Source organism: Wolffia australiana, chromosome 1, assembly GCF_029677425.1.
Source record: "Wolffia australiana isolate 7733 chromosome 1, ASM2967742v1".
NCBI classification, from domain to species: Eukaryota; Viridiplantae; Streptophyta; class Magnoliopsida; order Alismatales; family Araceae; genus Wolffia; species Wolffia australiana.
The window spans coordinates 10,783,720-10,797,804 of record NC_135835.1 but is presented as its reverse complement, the minus strand read 5'-3'; the positions used below and the strand labels follow the sequence as shown (position 1 = coordinate 10,797,804).

The following is a 14,085-nucleotide window of genomic DNA, read 5'->3' as shown; positions in this document are numbered from 1 at the left end:
TTATCCAAGCTGATGACAGTGAATTTAATTGAGCTCAATGTTTAATGAAATAATAACATCTAAAATATGCCATTAATTCATTCATTTGTGGTCAACATCTTTAGCCCTCCTGAGAGCCTCTTTTCTGCTAAACATGATTTAATATAAACCCCTGGAAAGTGACGTAAAAAAGGGATATATTATAACCTGAATTAGTAAAAAAAAATTGACCCCAGAAAAGCCCCTTTGTTGCATCACCTTCATTTCCGCAAATAATACTATTTGTTTTGCTGCCACTAAACCAACTTGCAAAGCCGCGGCCTGGAACAGAGCTGCCTACCATTGACTTTAACCACAACCAGAACTCCAGTGGACAAAGCAGCCCAAAGCACAGATGAAGAAAAGCGGTTCATCTGCCGTCCTGAGTCAATATTTCACATAGGGTCTCACCATTCGGCACTCTTAAATGGACAGGTCAGCGGTTATTTTGTTTAAAGATCAACATTTTGTATGATTTAGGATTAAATCATTCCAAGAAAATAAAAAGTGAGGGTACCTGGGTTGGATTGGATGGTCGTTAATGAAATACCTCCCACTATCACAGCACATGCCACAGGAAGATACTGCATAGAACTGCACTTGAAGAAATTGCGCAACGAGAAAAAAAGGCAACTCAACTAATAAATAAGTAGGCTTACCGAGAGAGATTCAAACCCATCGACTTGGAAGAGAGAAGGATTATTTCTGTGGACCAAGTAATGGCCGCTGATGAGATCCAAGGCGTCCTGGCAGGAAAAGAAGACAAAAACTTAAGTCCGTGGAAAGGAAAAAGTAGACCCAATCTCTTGAGGAGAAGAGTGGTAAATATTTTCCACATTTTGGGGTTGATATTATCAGGGAAAGTTTACCTGACGAAGTCCATCTTGAAAATTATTAAGATAGTATCGAGACAGCGCGCTAAGCCCATCCTTGAGCATGCCAAATATTGTCTGCCTTCCGTATCTGTATTGTTTGAGAGAAGATGTCAGAGACAGGAATGCAGAAAATATTTGCGGATAAGAATGCACCTGACAAGGTCCCCTTTCAAGGCAGGAGTGCCAGAGTATTCCAGGCTAATGTCATCACCGTTTGTCGCCCACACTAGATAGGGAATGAGATAAGAAAAGAGAAGTATGTAGGCAATAAATGCAGACCAAAAGGATTGGCTATGTCCTCACATAATCTAAATTTCTCGTAGAGATCATCGTCTGTAGATATGCATTCATCTGAGGACAGCACTCCTATTTTATGGAGCTGGATGTCCAAAGATTTCTTTCCCATGTAGCTCTGAGAAACCAAACATAAATTATGCATGTAAGCACTCTACATGGAACTATTCAGTCTCACAATAATGATAAGGCAAAGAGCTATCAATGTGGATTTTCAGGTACGGCACACAATAAAACTCAGGAAATTAAGAGTAATCCCTTGAAACAGAATACAACTCACTGTGTTCAAAACTCTGTAAAAACTAGCATACAAATCTGTTAAGACCCCGATCCAGAAGTACCAACGACAGCAAGGGGCCAAACGACCCCCTGTATTTTCAGCCCACGAAAGGTGGCCCGAAAAAGCCTAAACCCACTAAGGGTTTTGATGCGCAGAGCCCCGTGAGTCATAAGAGAAGACGGAGGAGGAAGAAGTCACTCATCGGAGAACCCTAGTAAGCCTCCTTCTCCCTGCTCTCTATCCCTTTCTCTTTCTCGACCACCCTAACCCTTCTCCGACCTCGCTCGCCTGCTTCCAGGAACGCCAGGCAGCCGGATCTCAGGCACACCAGCGAGGGGGGATCACCGCTCCTCACTTTCTTGGCGTCTCTCTCTCTCTAGCTCGCCACCCTCTATCCAATCCCTTTCTTATCGTTCGAACCTCAGTCTCCTCTATTGTCATTGACAACATTGTTGCAATATTTGAATTCTTCTGAGTCTTAGGCAAGCCAAACGAGGGTCTTATCAAAATTATTTATACATCATAAAATAAATTTAATTTCTGGGAAGGCCGTTTCAGATGGAAACGATTACTATCTTTCAGAATACTCAGCTGTGAGTAAATTTCTCACGGATAATTGAAAAGGAGTTTAATGCGTAACTGTTCAAGAACTACAACCAATATTTCGTTACAAAGTTTAAGACCTGGGTGACATTAGTGCGGTCTAGGCAATCAATGCAGTTAACTCTAATTATCCCACTCTGTTCCCCAGCAATTTGGCCATCCGGACACTGGAGGAAATACCTGCTCAGCTGGCAAAAAAACGACTAAGTAGACATTTCATGAAAGCACATTGCTGGGGAGCACATTGTAGAAAAAGTCGAAGAATCCAAACATACCCTTGCTTTTCAAAATCCGAAGATATTAGATCATACAAACGCTCCAAGTTGTGAAAGTCTCCGTTTGCACAGAATTGATGGAAATCAAAGGAGACATATCTGGGAAATATTTAAAGTTAAGTAGCTGGTTGATTTGTCCAGCGATCATCACAGAAACTTTAATTAAGGGAAAAAATACATAACGAATAAGATCTAATTCCACATCAATGTTACAATTTAACAACAGGACTCGTCAAGAGTAGGGATAGTGACTCATCACAAAAAGTGAGAGGAACACCAAAACTTGTATTCTTCACGGTGAGGTCGTAAAAGCATTATTTACAATAATAGGTCTGGCCAAAAATTTACAATAATAAAGAACAAAAATAAAGACAAGTAATATAACCAATCGACACTTCCTCTCAAGCTGATTACTGAATATCCTACGTTCTTAAATTGCCACAGAGTTTTGAGATGTGCATTTTATCATGTCATTCCATAGCACTGAAAGAGATCAAAATAAATCTCAGTGATAGAACCTCAGAAGGATTTTAGATTATAGAATACATTAAAATGAAAGGACATAATAAAAAATTGCACAACTGTGAGTGTTTCCTCATTTTACCACGTTATCCACCAGTTCACCCATTTCTAACTTATGGTGTCCCAATTTTAATCACAACAAATCTTAACATTTTTCTTGTTTTTTGAGAAATCGCCAACTTTAGGGGTTATTTCAATGGGCACCTATTTCAGGGTCAGGGGGATCACATGTGATCCATCTACATCCAATATCAAGGTCTCATCCTGGAAGAGGATACGCCGATACAAAAATATCCTATGACCAAAAATATTGGCGTGGGGTGAGCTGGTTATGTTGGAAGTATTGAGGTCATTATCTATGAATTTTAAGGAAGTAAAGGTCAAAAAAATTGCGAGCTATTTTTCGTCCCACAGATTTTAAATAGTTTCCCTTTCTTGTTTAACCTTCTCTGTGCCTGTCACTCTCTCTCCCTCTCTCCTCCCTCGTTCTTCCCGGTGCATCCTAAATTTAACTTTCAAGATGACTTACATGACAGCCACGTTACAGTAAAGTTTCAAACTGTGTTCCCTAGTTTTTCAAAATTAAGGGTCTAAATGAAATTCAATAAAACATTTATAGTCACATCTTAGCATTGTGGATTTAACTGCTGCAGAAATATTATACTATTCTACCAGTCATATAGGATCCAGTTTCCTACCTTTTGAAAGATCTTATTAGAGTATCTGTGCTCTCGTGGAAAAATATAAATCATTTCTGGAGTTCAAATTTCCAGATACAACCAAAATCTCCCCCCATTACAAGCTTCTGAAACTGAACTAGGTTAACAGAGTGGATTTTGACAGGAACCTGGTTCCTATTGGGACCAGGCAGAGGAAGAGTGGTGGAGAGGATTGACCAATAAGTGAAAGGGGCAGACAGGAGGAATATCCCCTGGCTTTGGAACTGAAAACCTCATAGCTTTTGTTGCATAAAAATAGGAAATGTGTAATGAAATAAGAATTCAAATTTAATCTGATAATGAATAAATATATTTAATAATAATATTAAACATAATGAATTCAAATCATTTTTGTCAATCTAATAAGCATGATGGTGCCATAGGGTTTCATAATTTGAGGGGAGGAAGGGAGAATACAAGCCAGAATTCCCATGAGAGAGATTCTCCAAGAGAACACATTGAGGAAGAGATGAGAAGATAGAGCCAAAGAAAGACCCAAACTTACTTACCAAAAGTTCAGTTTCCCAATAGAAATCTGGTAAGTTCCCCCACAGGAACCTATCAGAGAGAGATTCGGGTACGAAGATAGAGGGTGGTCTTCACCCTGCAGAATGCAGCAGGGCATCTCCTGCTCGAGAGCTCAAGAAAATCCAATCAACTTCATGCCAAACCCTAGTTGTCCCTACAAGGTACTTAACACAGAATGGAAAATAAAATTATAGAAACGTAGATAATGGACTTCTAGACTGGACTTAATGGTTGGTCCTAGTCGCGGTCCTTTGTCTTTTTGATGAAAAGTGCTCCAAAGTACCTCCTCAGGATCCTAGACTTTATTGAGCATTTCATGGGTTATTCCTATTACATGGGTTAATGATCTGGCCTAGAACACATTATCCTATCAGAATTCAGAGGCTTTAAGACTTTTCAGAAGAACACAACAAAATGACTTGCAGCTACATTCACAGCCAGCTAGGTAAAGCTGTTGAAAAATTTCTACACCTGACTAAAAGCAACCTTCATGGTGTAAGCTGAACCTACATTAAGTTATAATAAATCAAGAACATGTCAGTGTCTTCATAGTGTAAGCTGAATTTTATATTTATGTATTAGATGTGTAAATTACCTCGAGATAGAATTGTTCTCCATCTCTGCAGCAAACGCTGTGCTCAATTGGCCTTCATCCCCCTCCTAGCAGTGTAAAAATAGGTGAAACAAAAAGAGATCAAGGTTTGATCAGAATCCAATGAGAATGACACCAACATTTCACAATTAAATTTATGAGTCTTCAGGCATCACATATACTTTTCAAGACCACATGAGATCTGTTATCAACCTGAAGTTGTTAGTATATATTAACGTAAAATACACGAATGACCATAATGGCCCTCTCACCCTTCACACCCTTCCAAACCAGTATGAAAAAAAACTCTCAGAATCATCAAGGACAATGTCTGTCAAGGAATCCCTTCCCATGAACACATCCTCATTGCAGCGTAGCCATATCCCCCACAACACTGCAAGGAGCCTTCCCCACTCTGCCAAAATATTCAGGAACACTCTGTTGAGGACTTGCGTCACAAGTTTCAACCTGATGAGTAGCCATCCATAAATTTTCACCATTAAGAAAACCTTTTGCTTTCATATAGTTTACATGTGTGAATGATAGCTGATGTCTCCATCTGTCCGTCATCGTTGTGTAGGAAGCCCTACCAAAAATGAGGCGCCTCTCCAGGCCCATTCACCTTGTTTCCTATTCAAGGTTCTTAGGAATATTAAAGACAGAAGCATGCACGAGAAATCTCCCACCCTCCGGTCTTACAGAATGCCATCCAAATCGTATTACACTTACCATCACCGTAGCCTGAGAGTTCCGTGCAAGAGAGAATACACATGGAAACTCCTTCCCTAGAATGCCTTGAGCTGACTAGTCATCCAACCAGTATAAAAAATAAGAGCCGTCTTCTAGAGTGGTGCCGAAGAAATCATGGATTTGAGGAAAAATATGCATCATGCCATGTGAAAGAGTAGATAACCCTCCAACTGGAATTGCATGATGCTATCCCAGTCCAGCCCCATGACATAACTGTCCCTCAAACCCTCAGAAACATATCCTCTTCATGACACATATTCTTACCCACTCACTTTTCAGCAGCCCCAGCTTGGCGGCTTCTAGTTGTAAAACCTCCTTGATCAACTAGTTCCCGGAGGCCAAAGCCATCCCCCTTCTTTCCTCATCAAGCTATCCCCGCACTTTCCAACCTCCGTTGGCAACTTAAAGATCAAGATACAAAAGATTGGGATCCCAGAAAGTACCGATCGCAGCAGCACCAGACAACCCCCCTTCTACGATATTCTGCTTTGTCAACCCTGAAGGCTCTTCTCCACCTCAATCACTGGTTCCCAATCTGTGGTCTAGAGCAGTCCCTTCATAAATTGCAAGCCTGAATAATGCATGGGTCATGTCCCAACGGGCGTCCCCAAAGCCCTTAAGCATTTTGCCTCCTCTTGTGAAGACCAAAACCCCACGATTGTACTTCTCATTGACCCGTTGTATCCACCCCCCAACAGCAACGTACACTTCCAAGGCGGCTCCTCATATGAAACTAACTGTCACAGTTTCACCACACCCAATGCCAAAAACTGCATCCATCACACATATCAGACCTCTTGAACCGTGAAGCCCCCACAACTTCTCCAAAAGACAACCCTGAAGAAGGCTACCACATGGATTTGTCTCCCCCACCACTGCTGGGCCCTTCCCTGGCCCTCTAAATATTTTTGCCCTTCAGTCCTCTGCATATGGCCCTCTTTTCCTTCTCCAGACATTCTCCCTGCTGCACTCAAACTGATGGTGACCCAAGCCTCTACATCTCTAGCAAATCAGTAAAACTCCAGATGATGCTTAATGATAAATAAAATAAATAGAATATAGATACTCTGCAATAGATATTGGAAAAGACTTGTGGAATTTTAAGGAAAACACACCATCCGTACCAGTGAAATCTCACCTTATCAGTCAAGTCAACGGCAACTGTCTGTCCATATCTTTGTGAAAGGTTTTGGAAATGAGATTTGACAACTTTAGACTACAATGGGAAAAAAAACTATCAATAATTGATTAAAAATTAAAATTTAAAGCGTTTAAGGAATTAAAAACATACAGTTTCTGGATGATTGATTATATTAAGCCTGGGCTTATAACTCAGATCAACAATTTGCTCCCATATCAGTGGTACAGATCCCCTAACCTAGGCAATGGAAGAATTCTATACATCATGTTTCATGGTACACCTAAACATATTTATAAAAAATGATATCTGAAGAAGCTTCAAGGGGGAAGGGAGCTTCAAGAAGAGAGAAAATATTATCAAAAAATAGCTTCACTTCTCAGGTTTCTTTCCAGAAGATACATATATTGAGAGAGAGAGAGAAAGAGAAAAGAAAGACAAGAAGGATATAAATGTCATTCAACAGTCCCCCTTAGACTGGTGAGTGGATGTTATCCATTCCCAGTTTGCCGCACAATTCTTGAAAACGTGGGCAGATAGTCCTTTGGTGAAAATATCAGCTCGTTGATGGGCGGATGAGACATGAAAGGCAAAAGTGTCCCGACTCCAGCTTCTCTTTTATGAAGTGTCGATCAACTTCAACATGTTTAGTGCGGTCGTGTTGCACTGGATCATCGGCGATGCTGATAGCCGACTTATTATCACAAAACATTTGAGTTGGTTAATGACACAATAGCTTTAGCTCTGTAAGGAGATTAGTGAGCCGTAATGCCAGGGCACGAAACTCTACTTCAGCACTGGATTGAGAGACGACAGATTGCTTCTTACTGTGCCATTTAATAATATTGCCATCAAGAAAGGTACAGTAGCCCGTCATTGAGCGACGATCAACATAAGAACCAGCATAATCAGCATCTGTATAGACGTCCAATTGGAGACCACCTTTACGCTTGAATTGAAGACCAAGACCAACAGTACCTTTTAGATAACAGAGTATGCGATTGGTAGCATGCATATGACACGCCTTCGGAGAATGCATCAATTGGCTTAACACGCCCACAGCATAAGCAATGTCATGGCGAGTGTGAGTGAGATATATCAGTTTACCAACTAATCTTTGGTACCTTCCTTGATCAACAGCCTCCTCATGCTCCGCCAAAGATCGCCGATGGTTCACCTCGATGGGAGTAGTAGGGGGTTGTGAGTCCGCCTTACCAAGCTCTTGAAGAAGATCAGCAATATATTTCCGCTGGCAAAGGAAAATGCCAGCCACAGAATATGCCACCTCAATGCCAAGGAAGTATCGAAGTAGGCCACGATGTTTACTGGCAAAGTCCCCAGCAAAGTGAGTCGCCAATTGAGCCGCGGCCTGCGAATCATTTCCCGTAATAATAATGTCATCCACATACACAAGAAGTAGTGTGACTCCCCTGGATGTGGAATGACGGTAGAAAAGGGTATGGTCACCATTGCACTGAGAGTTGCCAAATAATTTCATCGAGTGTGTAAAGCGACCAAACCAAGCCCGAGGAGACTGCTTAAAGCCATAGAGGGACTTCTTAAGACGACACACCAAGGGAAGCGCCAAAGAAGGAGGCGCATTGCCGGGAGGCAAGGCCATATAAACCTCTTCATGATGATCACCATGAAGAAAGGCATTCTTGATGTCGACCTGCTGAAAAGGCCAATCATAATGAGCCGCAAGTGCAATAGGGAGACGAACAATGTTCATTTTAGCAACCGGGGCAAACGTCTCCAGATAGTCAACACCAAATTTTGAGTATAGCCTTTAGCCACAAGACAGGCCTTATACCGTTCGATGGAGCTATCGGACTGGTACTTGACAGTATAGACCCACCGACAGCCAACTAAGTGCTTACCCGAAGGTAAAGGGACAAGATCCCACGTCCGGTTTTTATCCAAGGCAGCCCATTCCTCTTCCATAGAGCGTCGCCATTCAAAGGAAGCCAACGCTTCAGCCACAATCTTCGGAATGGCGATGGAATCAAGACAGGTGAGAAGGGCTCCGTAAGATGGGGAGAGGCAATGGGAGGAAAGGTAATTGGCCAATGGGTATAGAGGGGTGGAGGTGCATGAGCGAGAGGCTTTTCGGAGGGCAATGGAAAGGTCATCACCAGATGGAGGGTTCGGGGCACCAGTGGGTGGTGTAGGTGGCGAGGCAGAGATACGTAGCAGGCCAGAGACAGTCAAGAGAGGACGCGGGCGGCGATTGTATGTGGTCCCATCAAATTTCGGTGGAGGAGCCAAGATGGGAAGAACAGATGGAGGGCAAGCAGGGAGAGGAGACAATGAGGGAGGTGTAAATGGAACTAGGAGATCGATGGACTCATCACATGAAGGAGAAGAGGAAGAAGAGGACAATGATCCAGAAAGATAAAATGGAGTGGACTCGTCAAAGGTGACATCTTTACGGACAATGAAGCGGTGAGTAGAAGGATGATAGCATTTAAAGCCTTTTTGATGAGAAGAGTAACCCACAAAGACACAGCGAAGCGCCTTAGCATCAAGTTTGTCCTGAGAAGGATGATGGTTAGTTACGTAGCAGGTGCAACCAAAAACAACGGGGAATGAGCTTAGTTTTCAAAGAAACCATGGGGTACGCCTGATGGAGAGCATCAATAGGGGAAAGAAAGCGAGAGGGAAGGCGGTTGATGAGATGGACTGCGGTGAGCGAAGCCTCACCCCAGAAATATTTGGGCATGTTCATGTGAAGAAGAGATCGAGTGGTGTCAAAGATGTGAGGAAACTTGCATTCCGCAAGACCATTCTGTTGGGGCGTGTAGGGACAGGATGTTTCATGAACGATGCCGTGAGAGGTAAAGAGGTTAGAGACGGTGGAGTTAACGTAATCACGGGCATTATCGGAGCGGAAGCGTTTGAGGGATGTAGCAAACTGATTTAGGATGAGGGCATGGAATGAAATTATATTTTGGGAAAGGTCTGATTTATGCTTGAGAAGATAAGCCCATGTAACACGGGTAAGATCATCCACAAATATGACTAACCATCGGGCGCCCGAAATACTAGGAACAGGAGCAGGCCCCCATAGATCACTGTGAATGAGGGAGAAAGGGGAAGATGAATGCGAAGAGGGATTAGAAGAAGGATATGTTGTCCGAGTATGTTTAGCGAACCGACATAGTTCACAAACAAACCCGTCCACAGGACGTCAATGAAACAAACGGGGAAACATGAATTTCAAAGCAGAGAAGGATGTTCCAAGCAATGGTGAAGAAGCCAAAGAGTATCCGGCGCCGCAGTGGAGAGAGCCACGCCGAGAGCAGGGACCAAAGGAGAGGCGGATGGAGAATGGTGAAGGATGTAGAGGCCACCTCGTTCCTCAGCAAGTGTAGTCATCTGCCCCGACACCTTATCACGATAGAAGCAGGAATTAGGGGTAAAAAATACGTCTTGACCAAGGTCTTGAACGAGGTGATGAAGGGAGAGGAGACTCAGGGTGAAACATGGGACATGAAGAGCATGTGTAAAGGTGAGATAGGAAGAGAGTTGGACACACCCCACACCGGCCACAGGGAGGAGGTCACCAGAGGCAGTACTAACTGTATGAGAGCTAGAAGAGGGGGTGTAGGTAAGAAAACACTGAGATATAGGAGTCATATGGGCTATGGCACCTGAGTCAACTATCCATTGCATAGTGGAAGAGTAAAAATGTTTACCTTGATGAACGAGGGAAGTAGAGTCTATAAATTTTGACTGTAGAAGCTGTCGGAGTTGGTCAATTTCACTGCGCCGAAGCTGGTCTCCCATTGAAGATGTGGCTTCAGCAGTTGGTTGAGGTGTCTCAGGAAGAGACATAGGAGGAGTCATGAACGGCCCGGCAGAAGACGGAATATGAGTCACCAAGTGGCTTTGGTGAGCATTTTTTCTCTGTAGCTTGTAGCAAGTCTCCTTGGCATGACCTCTTTTTTTACAATACTTGCAGAAAAGAGAAGAATCACCATGTGCACCGTGTCCTGTGGTCGCCGACTTCAGGGCCGTGGGTTTCATGTTAGGTTGCTTCACAGTAGGAGAGGACATATGAGGTGATACACCCCGAACAGATGTAGGTTGTGAGTTCCCCAGCTTTTGAATGGCTATCACCAAGACAGGTTCGGAGTGGAATATGCCGAGGCGGGTTTCCTCCATCTGAACGACCACAAGAGCTTCCTTTAAGGTAGGAACCTTTTCGTGATGAAGAAGTTGACCGCGTAAAGACTCGTACTCAGGATTCAGTCCCATGAGGAATTTGAACACCCAGAGTTCAAGAACATACCCACGATCGACTGAGTGAGGATCAGGTCGCATGTAGTGGTCCAACTCAGCCCAAAGGGACGACAATTCCAGGTGATAAGCCCGAACAGATCATGGGCCCTGGACCAAGTTAGTGGAGCGAGTCACAAGTTCATAGATAACAGCCAAGTTGTTTCGCTTCGAGTGAGATTCTTGAGCGGCATCCCATATCTCCTTGGCGGAGTTTAGAGATAAGAATTCAGCCGCATATGGTGGACTGGTACTGTCAAGAAGCCACCTGTGAACTACACCCTCAACATCGAGCCAATGTTCATAGTGAGAGGCTGTGGGAGACGGCGGCTCTTCCACAAGATGCTTCATAAACTTCCCTATCAAGGTAATTTGAACGTACGGACGCCATTAAAGAAGATTCAACCCAGTGAATCTAAACTCAGAAGGCGTACATGGCAAGGAATAGTGCCAGGAGTTCAATTCAGATGAGTGGTGAGGCGGCCCCGGTAGCAGAATGGCAGCAGAAGTAGTGGAGTTGGTGGAGGCCATACTTTAGACGAGATGAAAACAATGAACATTGACACTCCTCGAGCTAATACCCAGGAGGAGATCCGGCGACGGTGGTCAGCGAGATTAATGATGCTGGAGTCGTCGGTGGAGGTGGATCTGCGATGCCGACGGGTGGACTGAGCGACAGATCGAGTAAGTCGGCGGATCGAGTAAGTCGACGGGTGGACAATCAGGATCTAGCAGACAAGCCTCGCCGACGATCCGCGGAGTGAGGAACAGAGCCGCGGCAACCGATCTCGGGAGGAAGATCGGCAGCCTGCAGATCGGCAAGGACGAGGAAGGAGATCGCTCCAGATGAATCCTTCTCGCAGCTCTATCAATAATAATAGTCCACAGAATGCTTCGGAGAATGGAGTCGTAACGCTTAATCGAGACGAATGTCGGCGGCAAATCGAGCGTCACCGGCAGTAGATCAAACGTCTGCGGATCGAGCTCGATGCTGAGCTATAATCAGCGGCGAATCGAGCAACTCCAGTGGTAGATCGAGCAGCTAGGTTTCGAGCTCGATGCTGAGCAACTCCGGCGAATCAAACTCGATGCTGAGCAACTCCGGCAGTAGATCGGCCGATTGGTGGCTCTGATACCATGAAGAAGCTCCAAGGGGGAAGGGAGCTTCGAGGAAAGAGAAAATATTAATGAAACATAGCTTCACTTCTCAGGTTTCTTTCCAGAAGATACATATATCGAGAGAGAGAGAGAGAGAGAGAGAGAGAAAGAGAAAAGAAAGACGAGAAGGGTATAAATGTCATTCAACAATATCCAATTTTGAGAATGTGCTTCAAATAAAAAAGATAGAACATTCCATATCAGTATGTCCATGAGAGAGACAAAAGGTTAGGCTAAAAATATTTCTAGGCATAGGATTTTACCACCATAAATGAGGATATGAAACCTTCAAACTCAAACACCTGTTCTGTCTCAACAAAGTTAGCAACATTGCCTTCGAGATCCGCTCCCCTTCTCCACATCCGAGTTCCTGATTTCCCATATAACCACAATTTCAAGTATATTTACAATGCTTAATTCTGAAAACCCTGGAAAATATTTCGCTAGACAGTACCCAAACGCCATGTACACCTCCTTGAAATTAAACTCAGTTTAGCCGGTAAACCTTTCACAGTAGCATCCACACTGTGGAAGCCTGGAAAATTGTTAAGATAGACATTGTGGAAAGTCCATCATGAGATGCAACTGACATCCTTGAAAGCAGCAATTCAATCGCATGATATTCTAAACCAAAGTTTAGAAAAATATTGTTTTTATGTTAAGATATTAAAATAAGCATAAGTATATCACACGTCATATCCCCATAAATCAGGATTGGCGGATACTTCCTTGCACAACAGTGATGCAAAAAACGTCCAACTGCAAAATTCCAACCAAGAAATTAGACGTCAAAAGGAAATTCAGTAAATTTTATCTACTTGTCCCTCTTCATATTTGAGAATCTCCAATTACCTCCACAAGCTTACCTTAGACTCAATCAGGTCTTCCAACAAAATGCGGTTCCAAATAAACCGTGGATCGGCCTAAAAATATGAATCGTTTCTTTTTAAAAACATTGTAAAATAATGTCGGAAGTTTGCTTTCTTTTGAAAAAAAATATCAAAAGCTATTTTTATTAATTCATATTTACATATTTTGACCAATTGTACTAGAGCAAAGGTACTGCTGAAATGGGAGGACTGCAACAGAATTTGAGGAGAATGTTATGTTAACATTATCGGAGGGCCTGAAATTAATAAGCAAATCAAGTTCTTCTATTCACGGAAAATTAAGTGTAAATGTATACATTGCATTATGCCCTGACATTATTTTGGACAGCTGCTCAATTTTGCGATTGAACACATTGTATAACCTGACTTTGACCAGTGAATAGCTGTCAGAGCAAAAAAGAGTCCTTTTGTGAGCACTTTCCTCTTTTTTGTCTTCACAACTGCTTCTTGTTAGAATTTTGGAGAAAGTTCCTGAGAGAAAAGGAAACAAGACCAACCACAAAAGAATTCCAGAGAAAACCAGTTAATGAAAAGTCTATTTTTGTTTCACTTAGTGAATGTGTTATGAGAGATACTTCCATTGAGTGTAGCACATGTGTCGCAGGTGTCACACATTATAATTTTAGGCAAATATAACCATTGTATCTAGATGTTACAATCTTGCTTTTTGGCCCATTATAGACCACCCTAATGAGACCTATGTAAACTAAATTATTTTAGTGTTTCATGAAATTTAAGGTTATTTTTCTTCTTCTGTGAGCCCCTTCTCTTCTCTTGACTCTGTAACGCAGTACATCCATGGGATTGGAGATAGCTTCCAAGGTATTAGAGCAGCAGACAGTCCTCGCCCTGTGAACCCGGTGCAGCGACCATGATTGTACGAGACCTACTCTGCAGAAAACATGGCTTCCCGATCTCGTCCGGTTTGCATTAACAATGACGCTGGAGTCCAAGTGAAAAAGTTTCGCCCCAAAAGACCATGCACAACATTGCTCATTGTCAAATTGGCTATGCTAGTTTCCACTACCTTCCCTAACAAAGACACCATTTGATTCATCTTCTATTCATTCAGCCGCCTATGAGGCCCAGGTGAGACTGTTCTGCTATTGTATTATCTGATTATAAACATGGAAAAATTAAGTAATTTAACTGATTATATTTG

At 42.8% G+C, this 14,085-nt stretch overlaps 1 protein-coding gene across 6 annotated transcripts in view; it reads right to left on the bottom strand.

Moving 5' to 3' along the window:
• The window catches only part of SAC8 (SAC domain-containing protein 8), a 28,662-nt gene continuing 14,577 nt past the window's right edge, over nt 1-14,085 (bottom strand). For 3 of the 6 annotated variants that reach the window (XM_078579029.1, XM_078579043.1, XM_078579064.1), the window contains 15 exons: nt 12,900-12,956; nt 12,759-12,792; nt 12,488-12,568; nt 12,297-12,403; nt 6,748-6,834; nt 6,595-6,672; nt 4,710-4,774; nt 2,346-2,444; nt 2,151-2,250; nt 1,197-1,305; nt 1,047-1,119; nt 888-981; nt 678-764; nt 536-602; nt 41-400 (listed from right to left, as the gene is read on the bottom strand). In XM_078579029.1, coding sequence (XP_078435155.1) covers nt 276-400; nt 536-602; nt 678-764; nt 888-981; nt 1,047-1,119; nt 1,197-1,305; nt 2,151-2,250; nt 2,346-2,444; nt 4,710-4,774; nt 6,595-6,672; nt 6,748-6,834; nt 12,297-12,403; nt 12,488-12,568; nt 12,759-12,792; nt 12,900-12,956 — 1,263 coding nt within the window. In that variant the 3' untranslated portion in view covers nt 41-275. Of the gene's footprint in view, nt 401-535; nt 603-677; nt 765-887; nt 982-1,046; nt 1,120-1,196; nt 1,306-2,150; nt 2,251-2,345; nt 2,445-4,709; nt 4,775-6,594; nt 6,673-6,747; nt 6,835-12,296; nt 12,404-12,487; nt 12,569-12,758; nt 12,793-12,899; nt 12,957-14,085 lie in introns of all 6 variants that reach the window. The other 3 variants (XM_078579035.1, XM_078579051.1, XM_078579057.1) reach the window with 3 other exon arrangements.